Source organism: Pavona decussata, unplaced genomic scaffold (assembly GCF_977016875.1).
Source record: "Pavona decussata unplaced genomic scaffold, jaPavDecu1.1 SCAFFOLD_273, whole genome shotgun sequence".
NCBI lineage: Eukaryota > Metazoa > Cnidaria > Anthozoa > Scleractinia > Agariciidae > Pavona > Pavona decussata.
The window spans coordinates 133454-155867 of record NW_028145675.1 but is presented as its reverse complement, the minus strand read 5'-3'; the positions used below and the strand labels follow the sequence as shown (position 1 = coordinate 155867).

Sequence of the window (22414 nt, the reverse complement as noted above, 5' to 3'; positions counted from 1 at the left end):
TTCTTCTAAAAGATTTTTGGCCCTCACTTTTGATTTAGACTTTTCTTTACCTGTACCTTGAAATGGGTCTTAAAAACCTCTTTTAAAGAGCGAAATGAAAACCATGATTAACTTTTAATCGTAGATTAGAGTTATTCGGCTTGCGAAGAACCCGGCCCTGGGGCCCGTTTCTCGAAAGTCCCGGCAACTTATCGGGCCCGGTAAGTTGCCCGTTAAGCCCCCGATAAGTTTACGGGTGTTTCTCGAAACTCCCGTTATTTACGATCCCGGTAAGTTGCCCGGTAAGTTGCCCGGTAATTTACGGGAGGTCATGACCTCCCGTAAAGTGCCCGTAAAGTTTACGGGAAGCAATATTTTGTTGCAAGAAAACAAGATGGCCGCCGGAGGCGGTCATTTTTGTCCCGGTTTGTCGGTCGCGTACTTACCAAGAGCGATTGATTTTAGACAAAATAGAAGAAAGAGAAATAATAGAAAGATACTGGTTATCCAGGGAAGTAATAAATTCGCTTGTTGACGAGTTTACTGGAGGAAACCTTTCGAGAGATACCGTACAGTACGAGAAGCTGTCCGCTGTCCGCGAAAACACAGGTAAATATTTTGCAATTTTAGAACTAGAACAAACTCCTAATCCAGTTGGTTTCAGTCGGTAAAAACCAGAGCTACAGTAATTTGCTCAGTGTGTTTCGAATTTCGGTTATCCCGGGAGGACTTGCAATTTTGCCCCGTAAAGCATATACTTGCCCGTGCGTGGCCCTTAGATGGTTTTTGTTTGAGATCTAAGCTGGCTTTTTTTACGTAGAAACTGCTTCCGATCGTCCGAAAAAGTACAGTATGAGAATTACCGAATTAGCTGCATTTACTACGAAAATGGGGGGGAAATAACTAACGTGTTTGAAATGGAAAGATGAATATAACAAAAAGGAAATCCGGCTGAATTGAAACTAAACCCACTCAGTACTCAAGTCATTGATGGTTGTAAATAAACACTTCATAAATTTGGGGGAAAAAACGAAAGTGATGGAGGTGTCATTTTCAACTACAAATACAGGAATTTGTGTTACTGACCTAGAGTAACATAGGAGTTCACAGGACAAACAAACAAACAAAAAAATAAAATAACTGGGGGCAAGGGTAGGGTAGGGTAGGGGGAGGGGGAGTAAATAAAAAACGTATGAAAATATTCTTTGGGCCATGGAAAGCAGACGTACAACTGAACTGCCCAAATAATGTATTGAATGAATGAATGAGCAGCCACAACTGCAACTGAACAGGCAGACATAAGCATGCCAAACCAAGCAAGTGCCAGCACGGTACAGACAAGAACAGCTGCACGAGAGATTTTCGGGCATGAGGCCCACTCTTAGACATAACCAAAAAGGACAGCTGAACATGCACTTAAATAATTTTGTGAACAATAACTTGAATAATGTTTTTAAATTGTTATTGAATAATTATTTTTCAAGATAATTTTTATTGAAAATTCTTTTTCATCCACAGGGGTTCAACTGACAGAAGAGGGCTAACTGAGAACATCAGGAGCAGGGGAACAACTGATGGAAGAAGACTGAGCGTGAACAACTTAATTGAATTTTAATGAAAATTTTAATTAAGAAAAATGTACATACATGAGTAATTGGGAGAATTAAATGAGCTTGAAAACTGCACTGGCAGTAAATCCTTTACATGTGATAATTAAACTCAATTTTACTAAATGTTTACATAAGGTTAGACATACTTAAAAATATGGGAACTGCTAATTCTTTTAAAGTATTTCAATACTTTCTTTTCCTTGTAATATAGGACTTCATGAAAGTGAAACTGGCTATTTTTGTTAGTGAAACAACATGAGAATGTAAAAAGTTAAGTAGCCACCTTGAAATGACCTGGCATACAACATTTTTGGCATACGTACAGTCTGGTTCTTGTGTCAGAAAATTATATGGTTCCATGCTCACTTTGTAATTTGAGGGCTCAAATCTGCCAAACAATTAGCTTCTGACTTAAGCCATTAACCAAAACATAATTTAAGTCCCATTATTCTTCCCACCCCAAGGGAGGGTACTCAGTTATATTTGTTGCTGATGTATGAAAGCTTTTGTGGGTTTGAAGTTAGGGATTTTCAGTTGGACTTTTGGGTGGCTTAGGTTTAATTTTTTTGGCAGATTTATTTGGTTAGAAAACATTTCGGTGGGGAATTTTTTGGTGATGATAAATATGAAGCAATTATTGTATCAATTTTAAATAGAAGAAAGACCTTCACAGTTATTTATGCAACTTTCTTCTATTTAATCTTTCATCTGCAGTTCAAAAATATGTTTCATACATTCACAGGGATGTATCTTTTTTATTTACCAGTTCAAATGACAAGCAGAAAAAAAGAAATTACAAAAAAATCTGATAGCCTGCATGAATAATTATTGAGATGACTTGTGAAAAGTTTGATGTAAAAGATATCCAGCAAGAATATTACCTGTTAACCTGGCTATCAGATTCCAGTGGGATAGTATACATTAGTATTGTTGAAATTAAAGTTATATTTTGGAGTTATATGGCCCCAATATTCAACACTGTTCAAAGTCACAGGTCTAATGAACATGCGCTTTAATTACCTGTTCTAATGCAGATATAGACGTCTATAATGTTCAAAGCTACAAGCAATAATAATTATTTATTGCAAAAAGGTTGATACACTCTCATCATTTTTCCTATTTCCTGCAAATAATGCACTCTAAAAGGGCAATGAACAATGTAATACTCTGTTAACCCCCTCCCCCCCCCCCCCCACCCCCGTTCCCCAAGTTTTCAGTGTTGAGGCTTGCTGGGTTGAATGTCACTGCGCATTTCATTCAACATAGAGATTCGAGAAACAGGCAATACAATGGTGAGTGTCTAAAATGTACCCATTAATGGACAGTGTATCAATAATATTACTCTTTTCAATAATTTTTTTTTCTGTAGAGCTGGTCCTTAGAGGTACGCCAAGAGTTCTCCTCCTCCTCTCTTTTGTTCTTTGAAATGATTCATTTCTAATTCCACCTTTTGCACCTTCATTTTATAGTATGCAGTCACTGTTTCAAAGTACAAAAGGAAAAATAATTGTTTTGCCTAGAATTCAATAAATTATACTTTCTAATCTCCACATGTTCAGCACATGTTCGGAGCTATTAAAAAGATGCATGTGGTCGGCTGCTAAGAACCTAATCTCGTACCCCGATCTCAGTCGTCGGTTCGGGAATGTCGAAATGTGAGATCTGGTAAAGTTCGATACAACGCCATTTCTGGTTGGTTACCAGAATTAAGAATGCCTCATTCTAATCTGCTCTGTGATTGGCTCTTTCCTTCTGTGTTTGGTTTTCCAGTTCGGGGAAGAAACAAAAACACGGAAAAGTTTTCGCTCCGATTAAGATTGTCATGCGACGTTTTAATACATACATGCCCTTTGTGTGGGGAGAGAACAGTGAGAAATTGTTTTTTCGGAAGACAACAGCGACTTTAGCCGAAAAGAGTTTGCAGTAACGTTCAAACGGCCTTGCCAAATTACACAAGTTTCCAACACGATGGATATAAGCTTGCCTTCTTTTGGGGATAAAATGGAGGTAGGTCATATATTTTTTTTTTGGTATTTCTTGACAAAAAATGATTTTTTTTAAAATGATTATTTATTTAGTAAACGCAAGTTAATTTCCCCAAAATACTTTACCTTGAGTTCCTGAACACGCGCTCCGCATTTGCTAGCATATTTTCAGTTTTTGTCTTCTGCTAAAAGACTATTTTCCTTCTATAAATTGAACTGGACTTTGAGTAAGAGACTTCATAATATAATATTAGTCCTTTCAGACCAGTGTGCTTATTCCTTCAAGATCCATACAACATCTCTCATAGGACTTTGGAGAAATTGATAGAGTGTCCACACAATATTATTATTCATCTGCTGGTGAGATCAATATCCCTCCCACCCCTCAGCTAAGAGAAATGAAAAATGTTCGACTTATGACCGCCAAAATAATAGTAATGAAACCCGTACTACAACAGAGAACACCTTGTCTGAACCGATTAGGGCTCTTTATGTAAGTGTAGTTAGTTTAATTTTATCCCCTCTCTCCCACCTACTGAGTTAAAAAAATTTGGATCCAAAATATAAAATTAGCCTTCCTCTAAAATAAAAATGGGGACATTGGTTTACATGCTGCACCACCTAATGTTTTGCAGGTCTATGCTTGTGATAGGCTTTAGAAAAGAAGTAGTTTTAAAAGGAGGACATGCCTCTTTGGATTTGACATCACTTATAGTTTTTAGAATCTTTTTGCCATTGTTCTTTTCTTCAAGATAGGGGAATTTCTCCATTATTTTATCATTAGTATGGAGTCCTTGAAGTACTAAACACACTTCATTTACTACTTCCATTGTTAATCCTTAGCACATTCTCTGATACAAATAGTTATCACTGGCCTCAGTTTCTCCTTTATTTCTTGTTAACTCTGCCTTAACTTCTTCCACCTGATTTCTAGGGAGAAGCAAGTTCCTAAAGTTCCTATCAGTGATGTGAATATCTTCAAGGGCTAAAACAGCTGGACACAGCTCAACACATAATTAAGAGCAATGACAGTCATTTCGGACAACAGATATCACAACAGCTGCATTTCTCACACAAAAGCCAAAACCAAAGTGGTTATAAGCCAAAATTTTCCCCTGCACAGATTTCTGGGGTATTTACACTAATCTGTCATGATGGGTTGCATTTCTTCAATATTTGCACCAATATGATTGTTGTTAAAGTAAAGTTTTGATGTAGCAGGCCTCCCATCTCTTCCACTTTCTTAAAAAAAACTTTCCATGGTTTGCGGAAGACCAAAATGAATAAATTATTATCCTTCCAACACAATGAGAATCAAACCCCATTCCCAAAGATTGTGGCAAATAATATTCATTGTCAGTCTGTAGAGAATGAGACTGAGCCAAAAGTGCATTTTGAGGAATTTGGGGAGTAAGGTAGAACTGGTGATCCCCAAGCTTTCCACCCAAAAAGGCACCCCCAAATCCACACAGTACTAATGATGAGTAAATAATAGGCTGACAGGCTTAATTTTTGACATTGGTGGTGATTAGTTCATCTGCTATGGGCGAAAATATGTAATCAAACTGGTCAACATTACTTTGTGTTAAGATAGGAGGGCCTTTGTAGTACTCCATAAATCTTTCATATTCAAACTTTGTATGATTGTAGTTTGGTTGTTTTTCTGTTGCTGTTGTTGTCATGACAACAATCTTCGCTGTAGGGAATACTGAGGAAAGCGTTCCTCGTTTGCTGTACTCTGAAGTTGTGCCCCCTGAACAAAGATGCAATTAATTAAGAAAAAACTGTAGTCATTCACTGGGATGTTGTTATTCTTTCCATTAGAATAAGACAATATAATTACCAGAAAATGGATAATGACAAGGCTGAATAAAAAGGGATTCTCAAGTAACTAAGCCCTTTTTGACGCATGGGGTGGTGGAAGGACGAAGCATAAAAGAAGCTGCGATAATCACCAACAATATGGCTCTGTATTTATTAGCTTTTAACCTTTAAGCCTCAGTGTCAACATACAGTTTCTCCTTACTGGTCTCTACATGTCCATTTTTCATAGTAGCATTATAGGGAGGTTGTTGAAATATCAAGAAATTTCACCACTGGTGATCTCATGACCTCTCCTTGATTGTGTATTGATAAATATTAGGAGAAATTTTGATACTGATCACTACTGGGGCTTAAAGGTTCAAGGTTCACTGTTCTGATATTTTTTGTGTACTTGTGTGAAAAGTCCTTGAACATAATTTTGTGTTGCTGGTCTTAATATTAAGAAAAGTTAGGACCTGACATGGGTGCAAATATCAATACAAGAAAATTTTTTTTGCTCAAGGAATTGGCATCAACAAGGAATTTTCATCCAAGACAGACACTGTTTTCAAAGTTTCTTTTCCCCACCACTTCTCTGCAGTGGGTTTGTGTCTGACAGTTTGATTAAATGTTGTTTCCTGGCTATGGAAGGCCATGGTTAAGGAATACTTAGGAATTCATGGTTACTGAAGATCAGCTTACTGTGAAAGCTGTTGTTTTGCTGCAGAAATGGGTGACAGTTCATTAGAACACACAGACATGCACAGGAAAACAAATAGTGGAAATATTTTTTTTATTTGTTTTCTATTTATCTGCCATTTGCTACTTTTATGAGCCCAAAAGACCTTCACACCTTCCTATTATTATTGTTATTTTTTTTTTTTGCTGAAATCAAGGATCCCATCAGAGGTGAGTGTCCAAGCACCAAGATAGCTGCTTTGGACATAAAGAACCTTGTATTATTCTTAGTGTATCATCCTCTATGCATGTACAAATAATGCAATGCTCAGTACAACAATGATTATTTAAGCAGCTCATTGTGCCTTGCAAATCAAATGCAGATAATGACCTTTGTTCTTCATATCAAGAGTCAAATATTATTGGTCTTGTGTATTATGTGGTTCTAATTTTCGAGTCTGTGGACTCCTATGTGTAAAATTATAACCTTTATTAACTTGTCATCAAAGAAGCAGTCGAGGGGGCATGTCCCCTAAACTTAACATAAATTTCAGGTGAAAACTTTTCAAGTGTTATGTGATAAAGGTGAATCAAGAACCACTGAAATGGAAAGCTCATCACTACCAAATAAAACTCTAATGGGAAACTCATAGGGACTTGCTCTGTTTGCTCACATGTTGCGAGTAACCAAACATTCTTCAGATCCCAAATCCAGATGTGGTACCTCCATTTCCCAAAAGAAATTCAAACTTCCATTTTTGAGAAAAAAAAACCCCTTTAAAACAGCAAGGGTGTACTCGGTATTTTAATGTTGGACATAATTGGGCGCCTACCATTTACACGGACAGGTCTTTCTGGTTTGCTGGTATATAACCAAGACAGTAGCATGGTGTTAGGGCTAGGATGGTTCATGGTTCATTTATTTCACACTATTTACACAACATAGAAAGAAAAGTATTACAACAAATGATTACAAGATAAAAATAAATACAGTACAAATTATAAAATGTGTGTGGTGGTCAAAGTAGCAAAGGCAAAACCACCACCTACTTTTAAGTAAACAAAGAAATGACACTGAGCTTTATTGAGATATTAGAAAATGTAGGAAATGTTTGTAGAGCCTAGGATGTACAAGAGAGAATTACATTTGTGTAAATTAAGGTATGTTCGAGATATACTGAACCGAGCAAGAAATCTAAACAGGGCAAGCTTAATAAAAGAAAAACAAAACAATAAATAAATAAAAACAAAAAAAAAAAGCAAAAAAACAACATACAAACAAACAAACAACAACAAACAAAAAGAAAGGAAAAGGACAACACATCATCAGCAGCAACAGCAGCGACAACAAAGATCAAAATATAAGCAGACAATTATTATTATTATTATTATTATTATTATTATTTTTAACTCTATTATTATTATTAGATAGTTACATACTATTATATTTGATCATTAAACAGAACATATATTATTTGATTGACAAGAGATCAGGTGGGCCTTATAAAGTTTCTTAAACCTGTTAAAAGTTTTTGTTTTTTTCAATGCCATGGGGACAGTTTCCCATATGACAGAAGCAGAGTACTTAAAAGTAAATTTGCCTATGTTAGTTCTAACTTGTGGTCGGTGGAAATTAAGCTTGGCAGAATTTCTGGTGTTATAGGAGTGGACAGTTGTTGTAGGTAGGAGGAGGCCCTGTTTAGCTGGTTCATATAAAATTATATTATTACAGTGACCTTGAGTTGTGTCCTTTGGCCTGTAAAAGAAACCTGCCGCATTTACACAATCCATTTGGTTTGAAATTTAAACCATTAACTTATGGAAGAAGGAGAATTTGTGTGACCAAATCAGCTGAAAGACTACAAAGAGAAGAAATAATTTTTACGTATCACTGGAAGACCACAATTTCTGAAACTTTGCAAATGAAAATATGACATGAACCATTTGACTTTCCAATGCAAAATTTAACACCAAGATGCCAATCAGTAACTCTATTGTGCCTCATCTACAACAACGACCACAAAATTTTTCTGATAAAGCTTCGACAACAAAAACTCTCTGCACTGTCTGTTGCTACCTTTACCTTGGGGTGCACAAAAATTATGTCACATTTCCCTGCCTGTAAATTACAGTATCTTCAATACAGTTACCATCTAAGGCGAAAACTGGTACAGCTTACTCCGGTTTACTTAAGTCTTTTTAATTGATCGTCGATAAGCATGTTGATCTTGAGTGGAGAAAGCACAATTACGATGGATTTGTTCTTGAACAGTTTTCATTACGAAGATGGTCTAGATGGTCACAAAGGGTAGGAACTAATCTTAGTAAAAAAGTGATCTACCGCGCTTGTTGATTGCAATCTCTCCTGTTGCCTTTTTCGTTTTGGTTTAAGTTTCAAGTTTTGTTGTCCTCTCGACCGAAGAACGTTCCGAAGAGCACCCTCGAAAGCGAAAACCTCACCAGGAATGATCACAGTTACGAGCAGCACGGTGGACAAAGGATGATGGGCAGGCCCGTATTCCGGGCCTCAAATCGAACTTTACCAGATCTCCCCTCCGCCTGACCGTGGGAGATCTGGGTACGAGATTACTAAGAACCTTATCAATGATAACGATGATGATGATGATATATCCTGACCAATATCTTAATAGCTATGTATAAGTAGCATTTTCGGAAAGGTTCCAAAATGCTATAGGGTTCCTTAGTTCTGCCAACTCAATGTCATTAACTCACTAAATGTTTTTCGGCCTATATTGATTCCTGAAAAACTTGCAGCTAAAATTTATTATTGTTACTATTTTTATTTAGCATCTACCCCTTAAGGGTATAAACTAATTACTTAAAATATATTGGAGACACTCAGTGGATAGGCTACATTGTATAACTTAATTCTGGAACATAAAATTGAGATCTGCAACCTATTATATAATTAGTCACTTGAATACAGCATTAGCTTTTGTTCATTTTTTATTAATAGACACTAATAATTAAAAATGAATATTCACACAGAATGTACTGGTGATTAGATTATTTTGAAAATATCAATTATTGTATGGTTCGAATATATTACTACCAGCTGAGCTTGAGCAAGTGTCTAAATTGGTGGCCTTTTCCTTGTTTGCCCCAGTTGGTGTTGTGCCGGGCCATTTTTTTTTATCCTAAAAGGTTAAATCATCAATAAATTATTAGTATTATTAGAAGTGTTGTTGTCCTAAACATCATTTCAGTGATCATCACCAAAGGTCATGACTGTAATCCAATACAGTAGGTTAATCTTGGCTGACCAGAAGTATGGCAAAATAGTCATAAACTGACCACAATTATGCTCCCACTGATATTAATTGCTATCACTAGCATCCTCCCTTTCCCCTCTCCAAGATAATGCATGACTGGTTTTGGAATGAGTTTGATTTTTGAACAAAACATCACAAATATTTGTATTTTCAAGTGAGCAATTTGGCAGCCAAGTGTTATTCAGGTGCAAATATATTTATTATTACCAGTAAATTGTAACAGCAGCAGTGCAGTGTTACCAGCTGCCAGACTGACTTCCTGTATCAAGTTATAATAAGATAACAACTTTATCATACTTGTAACATTATTATGATCAAAGTTGAATATTAATACCATTAATCTGAATCCAGACATGACAGCCACTCATTGGTTTCACAGTAGGGTTCAGGGACAGGAACAGAGACTACTTTTTTTAGCGATAACTGAGCATGTATTAGTCATATAAAGACTATAGCAATCCAATAAAATTCCGCTACGTAGAGTAAAATCACTAAGTGTTGCTTCATACCTAGTATCTGTAATCTAGAAATTGGAATTGGCTCACCATTATCATTCAGACATGGTTTATTTCTAAGAGTGTAATTAGAATTAGTCATTTCCGGTTTGATGTATGTGTAGGATTTCAATAAACTGACTAACCAAGAACCAAAAATACAATATTTGATTTATAAACAATAAAAGGGATAGCTATGGTTATTTGAACGTACATAAGCTTACCTTTAACACTACCAAATGTTTGTTGCACAACCACGAACTGACCATCAAAGAGAAAAGCAGATCGGAATCCAGCAGATCAATAGTGAATACACCTTCCTTCCTCCCACACTGGCGCGTTCTAAAATAATGTAAACATGGCATCTCCAATTCGCATATCCATGTGAAGTATCATCATACAAAAAAAAATTCACAGACGATAGATACATGTACGATGGCGAAAAGCGAAACTGTCGAATCGAGCTACCAAAGGCACTTGCAAATTACATGATAATGCAAAATAATGATCTCTCTTGGTTGCTCTCCTTTGACAAAACGACTAACTGAAAGTTAAACTTAGCACGTATTGCACTGTCCTTCAATAATCGATTAATGATGAAGACAGTCCTATCCATAGTATAACCGTGCTTTTCCATCGAGTAGTCCCAAGTCGTTCTCCTTCTCTTTTGAACGAGCGTGTAGCGCGCGCAAGAGCCTGGTAACGATCCCCTATTTTACCGGGCCCGGAAATTACCGGGAAAGTTTACGGGTGCTTCGAGAAACACATTATCGGGCCCAGTAAAGTTTCCCGATAAGTTGCCCGATAAGTTAACGGGCCCGGAAATTACCGGGACTTTCGAGAAACGGGCCCCTGGTTATGATATTTTGGAGCCTATTTATTCTGATATTGTTAAACATGTTTTCTTGTGAGCAGTGAGGGAGGGACCACGGTTTCCTCTTTTTCGAGGGAGAATCTCATTTACTTGAGGGGGCATAAATTAACGCCGATGACGTCATGGCCTATTGTCTTGATCACTCATTATAGGATGACGTCATATTTTATTTTAGCCTCACCAACAGGTTATGAACTGGTTTGACAGGTTTATCAATGATGTCATGCCCTATTTTTAACTTATGGCAGTCATGGGCGGTATCACCCGTTTGACAGGTTTTTGAAGTTATTTTTGGATACATGACATCATATAGTACATACATACATACATACTTTATTGTATAGCCCCTCTTTGGAGGCCCTTCCGCCATACGTGAAAATAAAAATAATAATAATGAAAACTATTTACATTTGGATGATAATATAGAGAGAAAGAAAAAAAAATACGATAAGCTCCAGGATCTACAATTTCTAAGCTAGAGAATCTGCATTCGGAAGTCTGTTTAGAAAAAAAAAAAAGAACAAATACGCGCGACACCCACGCGTGTGTCTAAGAAAAATAAAGGCACATAACTACAAATGGCCCGTTTGTCTCCTTTTGTCCCTTTTGGTGTGGTTTTGGCCTTTCAGGCTTGTGTTTGGCCTTTTCTGACACTCTATATAACCTGACCTTTACCGAAAACTTGGAGATAATCAAAAACATTTGTCGTTTGTGTTTCTCGCCTAAATTAACTAAGCACCTTTCCCGCCTTATGACTAAAAAAGAATCGTTTCAGGTTGAGCTTTGTTGAGGATTAAAGAGTTAATACATATCTTTTGTTGTCTTTGTCTGTTACAGCGCTCGGATTAAGAATGTTCCGGTTCATAAATTCCTTGCTTCTAAATTGTGCGTGTTAAAACACACACTCAGATTTTGCAATATGTATATCACATTAAAGTCGGTTATGTTTCATGTTGATGGCTGTCCACCTTTACTTACGTTAACAAGGGTCAATGCGCTTTTGGCCTTCACATCAGAGACTTAAGTTCTTGTGCAACCTCTCTTCACGGTCCGTCAGCCACTAACTATGCAGAAGCAGTGACTTAAACCAAAACCTACATTTGCATAAGAACTCTACGGAAAAAGCCAATTAACTTATCATAAACAATAGACAGCTTAAGTTCATAGAAATAATCAATTAAAACACAATCAAAACACGCGACTACTAAATGCTTGCTATTAAACAACGCACATTGCTTGAGAGACCTGAAAAGAACTTTATTGCCTTTAAATAGAGAATAAAAAAATATAAAATTGTTTAACTACCAGAGATTTCGAAGGAATTAAGGTAACTCTCAACTCTATATCCGAATCGCCGAGTTTGCTTTCGTATGTTTATAAAAGTCATCTGTTCTTATACCTCAGAACGTGTTATGTCTGATTTAATTGTTGCTTTTTTAAGGGAATATATTGGTTCCATTACGGCAACTTAATGTGGACAGCGGTATCGTTACCTGTAAACGTTTTTACCACGATGTCTAATTGGCGGCAAGAAAATTAAGGATTATTCAAATAGCAAATTTCAATTTTCTTTTCAAATAGTTGAATGTTATGATGACACTTGTGCTTGTCTTTTTTGCACTAAAAAAATGTTACCCTCATTGAAATGGTTGTGTAAAGATGAAATAGATTGTTAGTACTTATCCGTTAATGAGTTTATTTTCTAAAAAAATGATTTATCAATGATGCAATTGATAGCCTATTGGCGTTTATGCAATTTCTAGAAATGAATGCCAAAAGGAGCCCTGTTGATGCTTTTGAATGTTAATACATATACAAATGTCGTTCTTGGAGGTTTCTGTCGCGTAACTGAAGTTTATTTTTGGTTATATGTTCATCTTAACAAAACACCTATTGACACGAACGAATATTTTCTATAAATGAACGCAAAAGGTGTATATCTGTTTTTGCTGACCTTGCCTCCTCTTCCTCCTCCTCCTTCTCCTCCTCCTCCTCCTCCTTGGGGAAAACCTCCACCACCACCGGTGGTGTTCAACCACCACCACTACCGGTGGTGGTGGCGGTGGTGGTGGAGGTGGTAGTGGTGGTGGTTTTCCCAGAGGAGGAGGAGGAGGAGGAGGAGGAGGAAGAGACAAGGTCAGCAAAAACAAAAATACACCTTTTGCGTTCATTTATAGAAAATATTCGTTCGTGTCAATAGGTGTTTTGTTAAGATGAACATATAACCAAAAATAAACTTCAGTTTAAAAATAGAGCATGACATCATTGATAAACCTGTCATACCAGTTCATAACCTGTTGGTGAGGCTAAAATAAAATATGACGTCATCCTATAACGAGTGATCAAGACAATAGGCCATGACGTCATCGGCGTTAATTTTATGCCCCCTCAAGTAAATGAGATTCCCCCTCGAAAAAGAGGAAACCGTGGTCACTCCCTCACTACTCTTGTGTCAATGAGTGCTGTTACTTCCTATGTCAAAATAATTCGGTCGTTGATAAATTCAGCCCTCTATAGGGTTAAATCACATATCCACAAGGTGCCTAGAAATAACCGACTTATTTTATACTGACATGAGCAAGGTTTTAACTGTAGCATTAAACAATTGTTAAACATGAAAAAAAAAAATTCGATCTGGAAACTTATTTTAAGAGAATTCTTTGTTGAGACTTTAATATTGATTTTAAACTTTCAAATTTTTCTTTTTGTACATATATCTATCTACATACCAGCTCCCAGTTGGCTTAATAGCTCAGTTGGTTGAGCGCTGCAGCGTATTGCAGACGTCATGGGTTCGAATTCCTTTCAAGCCTGAATAACTGCGATGATCACTCACTTATTCAGTCTGTGCTATAGCCAAACACATTTCAGGGACAATCATGCACAGTCAGATACTCAAATTGCAAAGACATGAAACGGATTTCGCCGGTTGCTAAGTAACCTTGTAGTGAAGATGTTTTTTAAAAGAACTTGTTTTTTGTTGTAAACGAGAAGCTCGCTGGAAAAGTATAACAAAGCAATAACTTGGGATATTATTAATATCGAATTGGAATTTAGAAATGTCGGAAATAATTGTTGCCTCACAATTCAAGAAGAAAGATATTTTAAGGGCTGTGTTTCCATTCTGTTACTAGCTCACCTGTGCAAGATTATGGAAGGCGCGGCCGTGATCCTAGAAGAGAAGAACCAAATGCGAGGATTAAATTTAACCAATTATCCACGCCCAAAGAAAATAATCCGTCGAGTTTCTCAAGGATACACGTTCATCCTTGCTCCATTATTGTTTTATCATATTTACAGCAAAAACAGAATGGGACGCTGAACAACAGGACGTATTCGTAAACTCCGAATTGAAGTGGAACTAGCGTGCACAAAAGGCGGGAATCTTTACACGCAAATATTTTTTCTTATAGCCCACCCATTAATTTTTCCGCGATTTTATTGGCTACTTTACGCCACGTGGTGCAAATTCACAGGAAGATTATCACGCAATAACCTCCGCTGCGTCGATTTTTGCCCTCCTATTATTTCCATTGAAAAAAAACAAAGCCACCAGAAAAAAGCGAGCTCAAGAGTTTCACCTTTTAATTTTTATTATTTTACATGGAAGAAAAACAAACTCGTTTTGTAGATGTCCAATCATGTTTACAGCAAAAAGCTGGTCGCAAATGTTTTTCCAGAAAGTACAAAAATTTCAACAAAAAATCATGGGTTTCGATTAAACAAATACTACATTTATCTCAAATATAGTTGAATAACTCAAAATAAAGTAGTCTTTAGTCTTTTTTGGTTGTTTCTCCCCATTTATCTCTTGTATAATAGCCCCATTAACAAGTAGCAACGCACAGTTTGACTCAAAACAAATTTAGCCTGCATAACAAATTCGTCAGCATTCGTTACGGTCTTGGTAACCGTGCGACCTATTGAAATTCCAGGCACGGCTGCTAAGCGCGCGAGTGTTAACTCATAACCGCCCTGGGTAAGAACCAAACTCGATCAATCGTGCGAACCTCGTAAGAAGAAACTATGCCCGTCTCCATATAAGGAAGCAAAGGGTGCTCGCTCTTGGGGGTCTAGAAAGTCGCTAGAAGTCTGGTATCGAAGAGCTGTCGGACAATGTTCGGGCGAGAGAAAACTAAAACCAACAGTTGCTATGACTTCGAAATATGTGGCTAGTTGGAAGCTGTTTCACTGGAATATTTCGTTGTTTGTTTTAAATACCTTGCCATGGAACCACGAACTAACTTCATTCCGGGTTTGGAAAAAAATACCATCGTTTAAAAAAAGTTTACTCCAGTTGAGCGCTTGAAAGACTTTTTATAAAGTGTTCGATTTGTTTTCCTGGGCATATTATTGCGATTGTTGCCATAAATATCTATATCTCTTTAAGCTTATTAGAAGTGCAAGTAATTTAACTGCCGTAACAGAACTGCAACAAATTTCATACGATGTTGAAGCCATCGGAAGAAGCTGGAGTTGGCGCTTGCTCAAGCTGGGAAGAGCGGACTGCAATACGTCAAGTAATATTTGTAAAAATCTTGAATAAAATTTCATTAATGCAACTTTTTGACCTTCTTCTGTTTATCTGACTTAGAAAAATTGTCATTGATTTCAATATGCAGTTTGGCTAACAGCAATCTGATTAACTAACCATATTTCAAAGCGTATCGCAGACGTCATGGGTTCGAATCCCTTTCAAGCCTGATTAACTGCGATGAGCATTCACTTATTCAATCTGTGCTATAGCCGAACACATTTCAGGGACAATCATGCACAGTCCCATGATACTCAAATTGCAAAGACCTGAAACGGTTTTCGCCGGTTGCTGGGTAACCTTGTAGTGAAGATGTTTTTTAAAAGAACTTGTTTTTTGTTGTAAATGAGAAGCTCGCTGGAAAAGTATAACAAAGCTGTTGCCTCGCAAATCAAGAAGAAAGATATTTTAAGGGCTGTGTTTCCATTCTGTTACCTGCTCACCTCAAAAAGATTATCGAAGGCACGGCGGTGAATCTAAAAGAGAAGAACCAAATGCAAGGATTAAATTTAACCGATTATCCACGCCCAAAGAAATAATCCATAGAGTTTCTGAAGCATAAACGTTTATCCCTTCTCCATTATTGTTTTATCATTTTTACAGCAAAAACAGAAAGGGACACTGAACAACAAAACGTATTTGTAAACTCCGAATTGCAGTGGAATTAGCGTGCACAAAAGGCGGGAATCTTTACACGCAAATATTTCTCCTGATAACCCACCCATTAATGTTCGCGCGATTTTATTGACTACTTTACGTCACGTGGTGCAAATTCACAGGAAGGATACTACGCAATAACCCCCGCCTGCGTCGATATTTGCTCTCCTATTATTTCCATTGAAAAGAAACAAAGCCAGCGGAAAAAAGCGCGCTCAAGAGTTTGACCTTTTCATTTTTATTATTTTACATGGAAGAAAAACAAACTCGTTTTGTAGATGTCCAGTCATGTTTACAGCATAAAGCTGGTCGCAAATGCTGTTCCGAAAAGTACAAAAGTGTCAACAAAACATGCCGTCAACGTCTTTGAAGGTGTAGAAAGTTACAAGTAGACTTTCAGATTTAGTCCTACGCAAACTGAGTCAGTTTGTCAAATTTTGGTCCAATTACAGTGAAAATAAAGTTCCTGTATACCAATCATATGTACTTGTGTACGTCAATCGCGCGCATCCGCCATCAGATCGCACCGGCTTTTTTATGAGCGGTTTTCGCGCGATATAAAAATTAATGGGAGGGTTATAAAATAAATAAACCCCTTTCTGCCTTGCTGGTATGTCGGCTGATAATGTCCTTGGCTGAGAGATTGTCCTCAAAATTTCACATTTGCCCTCGAAGCTTCGCTTTTCGGCCAAATATTCATTTTTCGAGCATATGTTACAACAGAGATTTGAACCTTAAGGGGAGCAGGGATGCCGCGGTAGTGAGAACAGTCGCCTCCCAGCAATGTGGACCGGGTTCGGTGTTGTTGGTGTGGGTTGAGTCTTGCTCTGAGCGCTTTTTTTCCTGGGTTCTCTGATTTTCTTTTATCCTCAAAAAACCAACATTTCCAAATTCCAATTCGATCTGGAACCTTATTATAAGAGAATTCTTTGTTAAAACTTTTAATATTGATTTTAAACTTTTAAACTTTTCCTTTTGTAGATATATCTATCTACATACCAGCTCCCAGTTGCCTTGATAGCTCAGTTGGTTGAGCGTTGCAACGTATCACAGGCGTCATGGGTTCGAATCCCTTTCAAGCTTATGACTGCAATAATCATTCACTTTTTCAGTCTGTGCTTTAGCCAAACAAATTTCTGAGACAATCATGCACAGTCAGATACTTAAATTGCTAAGACGTGAATCAGATTTTGCCTGTTGCTGTTGGGTAACCTTGTATTGAATATGTTTTAAGAACTTTTTTCTTGTTGTAAATAAGAAGGTCGCTGGAAAGAATGATAACAAAGCAATAACTGGGGACATTATCGATATCGAATTGAAATTTAGAAATGTTGGAAATAATTGTTGCCTCACAGTTCAAGAAGAAAGATATTTTAAGGGCTGTAAGTTTATTCTGTTATTCTCACCCATGCAAGATTATTCAAGGCGTTGTTGAGATCCTAAAAAATAAAAACAAATGCGAGGATTAAATTTAACCAATTATCCACGCCCCCCAAAAATCCGTAGAGTTTCTCAAGGATACACGTTCATCCTTGCTCCATTATTGTTTTATCATTTTTACAGCAAAAACATAGAGAGACACTGAACAATAGACCGTATTCCTAAACTTTAAATTAAATTGGAACTAGCGTGCACAAAAGGCGGGAATCTTTACACGCAAATATTTATTTCTTGTAACCCACCCATTAACTTTCGCGCGATTTTATTGACTACTTTACGTCACGTGGTGCAAATTCACAAGAAGGATATTACGCAATAACCCCACCCTGCGTCGATATTTGCCCTCCTATTATTTTCATTGAAAAGAAACAAAGCCAGCGGGAAAAATCGAGCTCAAGAGTTTCACTTTTTCATTTTATTTATCTTACATGGTAGAAATACAAACTCGTTTTGTAGATGTCCAGTCATGTTTACAGCATAAAGCTGGTCGCAAATGCTTTTCCGGAAGGTACAAAAATGTCAACAAAACATGCCGTCAACGTCTTTGAAGGTGTAGAAAGTTACGAGTAGACTTTCAGATTCAGTCCTACGCAAACTGAGTCAGTTTGTCAAATTTTGGTCCAATTAAAGTGAAAATAAAGTTCTTGTAAACCAGTCAAATGTACTTGTGTACGTCAATCGCGCGCATCTGCCATCAGATCGCACCGGCTTTTTTATGAGCGGTTTTCACGCGATATAAAAATTAATGGAAGGGTTGTAAAATAAATAAACCCCTTTCTGCCTTGCTGGTATGTCGGCTGATAATATCCTTGGCTGAGAGATTGTCCTCAAAATTTCACATTTGCCCTCGAAGCTTCGCTTTTCGGCCAAATATTCATTTTTCGAGCATATGTTACAACGGAGATTTGAACCTTAAGGGGAGCAGGGATGCCGTAGGAGTGAGAACAATCGCCTCCCACCAATGTGGACCGGGTTCTGCATTGTTTGTGTGGGTTGAGTCTTGCTCTGAGCGCTTTTTTCCTAGGTTCTCCGATTTTCCTTTCTCCTCAAAAAACCAAAAATTCCAAATTCCAATTCGATACGACAGTTATTCGACAAAACTAATAAAAGCCCAAAAAGCAAGGAGGTTGGTGTATGATAAATAAATTACAAAGAAAAGTGCCGCCCCTACTACAAGCCAGCAAAAATGGATCCAAGACTGCAACTTAGGTCAAAACGAAACAAAGTGGGGCGCGACCTATCAACTAGCTCATAAAATCACAAAAAGCACAAAACTCAGGGAATTTCAATTTAAACTGTTGCACAGAAAAATGCCAACAAATACTTTCTTAACCAACATAAGAATAAAAGAAAACTCCAACTGCTCCTTTTGCAAAAAAGAACCACAAAAACTCATACACCTTTTTCTGGTTCTGCCCCAAAACGGCGCTCTTCTGGGAGAGCATCATAACGCGATTTAAATCACATATCCACGAGGTGCCTAGAAATAACCGACTTATTTTTTACTGATATGAGCGAGGTTTTAACTGTGGCATTAAACAATTGTTAAACATGAAAAAAAAAATCGATCTGGAAACTTATTTTAAGGGAATTCTTTGTTGAGACTTTATTATTGATTTTAAACTTTCAAATTTTTCTTTTTGTACATATATCTGTCTACATACCAGCTCCCAGTTGGCTTGATAGCTCAGTTGGTAGAGCGCTGCAACGTATCGCAAACGTCATGGGTTCGAATCCCTTTCAAGCTTGAATAACTGCGATGATCATTCACTTATTTAGTCTGTGCTTTAGCCAAACACATTTTAGGGACAATCATGCACAGTCAGATACTCAAATTGCAAAGACATGAAACGGATTTCGCCGGTTGCTGGGTAACCTTGTAGTAAAGATGTTTTTTAAAAGAACTTGTTTCTTGTTGTAAATGAGAAGCTCGCTGAAAAAGTATAACAGAGCAATAACTTGGGATATTATTATATCGAATTGGAATTTAGAAATGTCGGAAATAATTGTTGCCTCACAATTCAAGAAGAAAGATATGTTAAGGGCTGTGTTTCTATTCTGTTACTATTCACCTGTTCAAGATTATCGAAGGCGTGGCTTTGACCCTAAAAGAGAAAAACCAAATGCGAGGATTAAATTTAACCAATTATCCAAGCCCAAAGAAATAATCCATAAAGTTTCTCAAGGATACACGTTCATCCTTGCTCCATTATTGTTTTATCATTTTTTACAGCAAAAACAGAAAGGGACACTAAACCGAAAGAACGTATTCGTAAACTCCGAATTGAAGTGGAACTAGCGTGCACAAAAGGCGGGAATCTTCACACGCAAATTTTTTTTCTTATAACCCACCCATTAATTTTCGTGCGATTTTATTGGCTACTTTACCTCACGTAGTGGAAATTCACAGGAAGGTTATCACGCAATAACCCCCGCCTGCGTCGATATTTGCCCTCCTATTTAGTTTCCATTGAAAAAAAAAAAAACAAAAAAAAAACAAAAAAAAAAAAAAAACCAAAGCCAGCGGAAGAAAGCGAGCTCAAGAGTTTCACCTCTTCATTTCTATTATTTTACATGGAAGAAAAACACTCGTTTTGTAGATGTCCAGTCATGTTTACAGCAAAAAGCTGGTCGCAAATGTTTTTCCGGAAAGTACAAAAATTTCAACAAAACATGATGGGTTTCGACTAAACAAATACTTCATTTATCTCAAATATAGTTGAATTACTCAAATAACGTAGTCTTTAGCCTTTTCTGGTTGTTTCTCCCCATTTATCTCTTGTTCAATAGCATTGATTAACAAGTAAGAACGCGCAGTTTGACTCAAAACAAATTTAGCCTGCATAACAAATTCGTCAGCATTTGTTACGGTTTTAATAACCGTGCGACCTATTGAAATTCCAGGCAGGCTGCTAAGCGCGCGAGTGTTAACTCATAACCGCCGTGGGTAGGAACCAAACTCGATCAACCGTGCGAACCTCGTAAGAAGAAACTATGCCCGTCTTCATATAAGTAAGCAAAGGGTGCTCGCCCCTCGGGGTCTAAAAAGTCGCTAGAAGTCCGGTAATGAAGAGGTGTCGCACAATGTTCGGGCGAGAGAAAACTGAAACCAAGAGTTGCTATGAGTTCGAAATATGTGGTTAGTTGGAAGCTGTTTCACCGGAATATTTCGTTGTTTGTTTTGAATACCTCGCCATGGAACCACGAACTAACTTGGAAAAAATACCATCGTTAAAAAACGTTTACTCCAGTTGAGCGCTTGAAAGACGTTTTTTAAAGTGTTCGATTTGTTTTCCTGCGTATATTATAGCGATTGTTGCCATAAATATCTATATCTCCTTAAGCTTATTAGAAGTGCAAGTAATTTAACGGCCGTAACAGAACTGCAACAAATTTCATACGATGTTAAAGCCATCCGAAGAAGCTGGAGTTGGCGCTCGCTCAAGCTGGGAAGAGCGGACTGCAATTAATCAAGTAATGTTTGTAAAAATCCTGAATAAAATGTTATTAATGCAACTTTTTGACCTTCTTCTGTTTATCTCACTTAGAAAATTGTCATTGATTTCAATATACAGTTTGGCTAACAGCAATCCGATAAACTAAGCATATTTCAAAGCCCAAATATTTCAGTCATATGTTTCAAAATTGTTTTCGACTCCTTCCATGTCGGGAGAGTAATCTTTTTGTCCTTTTTTTCAACTAGCAATGGGTGGAAGGAGTTTGCAGTGCTCTTATCGCGTGCAGACGAGTTTGAAAAACAATGTATATTGTATTTTCGGTTCAGTGATTGGCCAATAGCTCTAATCTCCTAGCGACGGTTAAATCGTTTCCTATCCAGTCACTTTTTAGTGTTAACGCTCGCGCGCTTAGCGGCCGCGCCTGGGGTTTCAATAACACGGCACGGTTACCAAGACTTAACGAATGCATGCTGGCGAAATAGAATGTTAGGGCTAAATTCTACAAGAAATAAATGGGGAGAAACGACCAGAAAAGACTAAAGACTATATACTTCATTGTGAGTAATTCAACTTTATTTGAAATAAATGTAGTCTTTATTTAGTGGAAACCCATGTTTCCTATTGCCCATGGTCGACTTTCAGATTTAGTCTTACGAAAACTGAGTCAGTTTGTCAGTGAAAATAAAGTTCCAGTAAACCAATCAAGTGTACTTGTGTACGTCAATCGCGCGCATCCGCCATCAGATCGCTCTGGCTTTTTTATGAGCGGTTTTCGCGCGATATAAAAATTAATGGGAGGGTTATAAAATAAATAAACCCCTTTCTGCCTTGCTGGTATGTCGGCTGATAATGTCCTTGGCTGAGAGATTGTCCTCAAAATTTCACATTTGCCCTCGAAGTTTCGCTTCTTGGCTAAATATTCATTTTTCGAGTATATGTTATAACGGAGATTTGAACCTTAAGGAAAGCAAAGATGCCGCAGTAGTGAGAACAATCGCCTCCCACCAATGTGGACCGGGTTCTGTGTTGTTTGTGTGGGTTAAGTCTTGCTCTGAGCACTTTTTTTCCTGGGTTCTCCGATTTTCTCTTCTCCTCAAAAACCAACATTTCTAAATTCCAATTCGACCTGGAATCTTATTAGCGGAACTCGCGCGCGCGCCGTAGGCGCGCGCGGCGGAGCCCCATAGCTAAGAGATTTTGGTAAACCCATCAGTGCGAGAAATTTTGGTTCGGTTATGACGTCACTTCCGTCCGTCCGACCGACCTACCGCCCGTACGTACGCTACCCATGTAAGGCAACATGAAATGAGACACTCAAACCTTGTGCTGCAAATCAGGTTTTTTCGGCGGAAAAATGCTTGGCCAACTGCGCTGCCGGCCGCGTTTGTTTGGCAGGAAATTGCATCACCAACTGCGTTTGAGAAAAACAAAATAATTTTGAAGACGACGTGTACGAAAAAACACAAACTCAATTTATGAATAAGTCTACAAACATGTAAAGCAAAGAAAGGGAGATAGAAAGAGATCGAGAAAACAGGCGACGAAGAAGCGAAGTTCGACGTTAAAGAGAGCGATTCAGATCGGTAGCAAACAGGCGAAACATGAGTGA

The 22414-nt window shown here is 37.6% G+C and overlaps 2 protein-coding genes and 2 long non-coding RNA genes across 7 annotated transcripts in view; 2 read left to right on the top strand and 2 right to left on the bottom strand.

The window, feature by feature from the left end:
* Nucleotides 1–22414, bottom strand: part of LOC146455458 (uncharacterized) — a 145082-nt gene that overhangs the window by 21740 nt on the left and 100928 nt on the right. The gene's annotated exons all lie outside the window — the stretch shown is intronic.
* Nucleotides 1–22414, bottom strand: part of LOC146455462 (uncharacterized) — a 50292-nt gene that overhangs the window by 17624 nt on the left and 10254 nt on the right. For both annotated transcript variants that reach the window (XM_085094156.1, XM_085094157.1), the window contains exons 8-11: nt 19420–19452; nt 17314–17346; nt 15694–15726; nt 13856–13888 (exon numbers count right to left, since the gene is read on the bottom strand). In XM_085094156.1, the coding sequence (XP_084950282.1) occupies nt 13856–13888; nt 15694–15726; nt 17314–17346; nt 19420–19452 (132 nt within the window). The remainder of the gene's footprint in view (nt 1–13855; nt 13889–15693; nt 15727–17313; nt 17347–19419; nt 19453–22414) is intronic.
* LOC146455463 (uncharacterized) lies at nt 158–9744 on the top strand. Its single transcript, XR_014859016.1, has 3 exons — nt 158–588; nt 1498–2758; nt 9359–9744. It is a non-coding gene; the product is annotated as an uncharacterized LOC146455463 (long non-coding RNA).
* LOC146455464 (uncharacterized) lies at nt 3368–6705 on the top strand. Its single transcript, XR_014859017.1, has 2 exons — nt 3368–3596; nt 4509–6705. It is a non-coding gene; the product is annotated as an uncharacterized LOC146455464 (long non-coding RNA).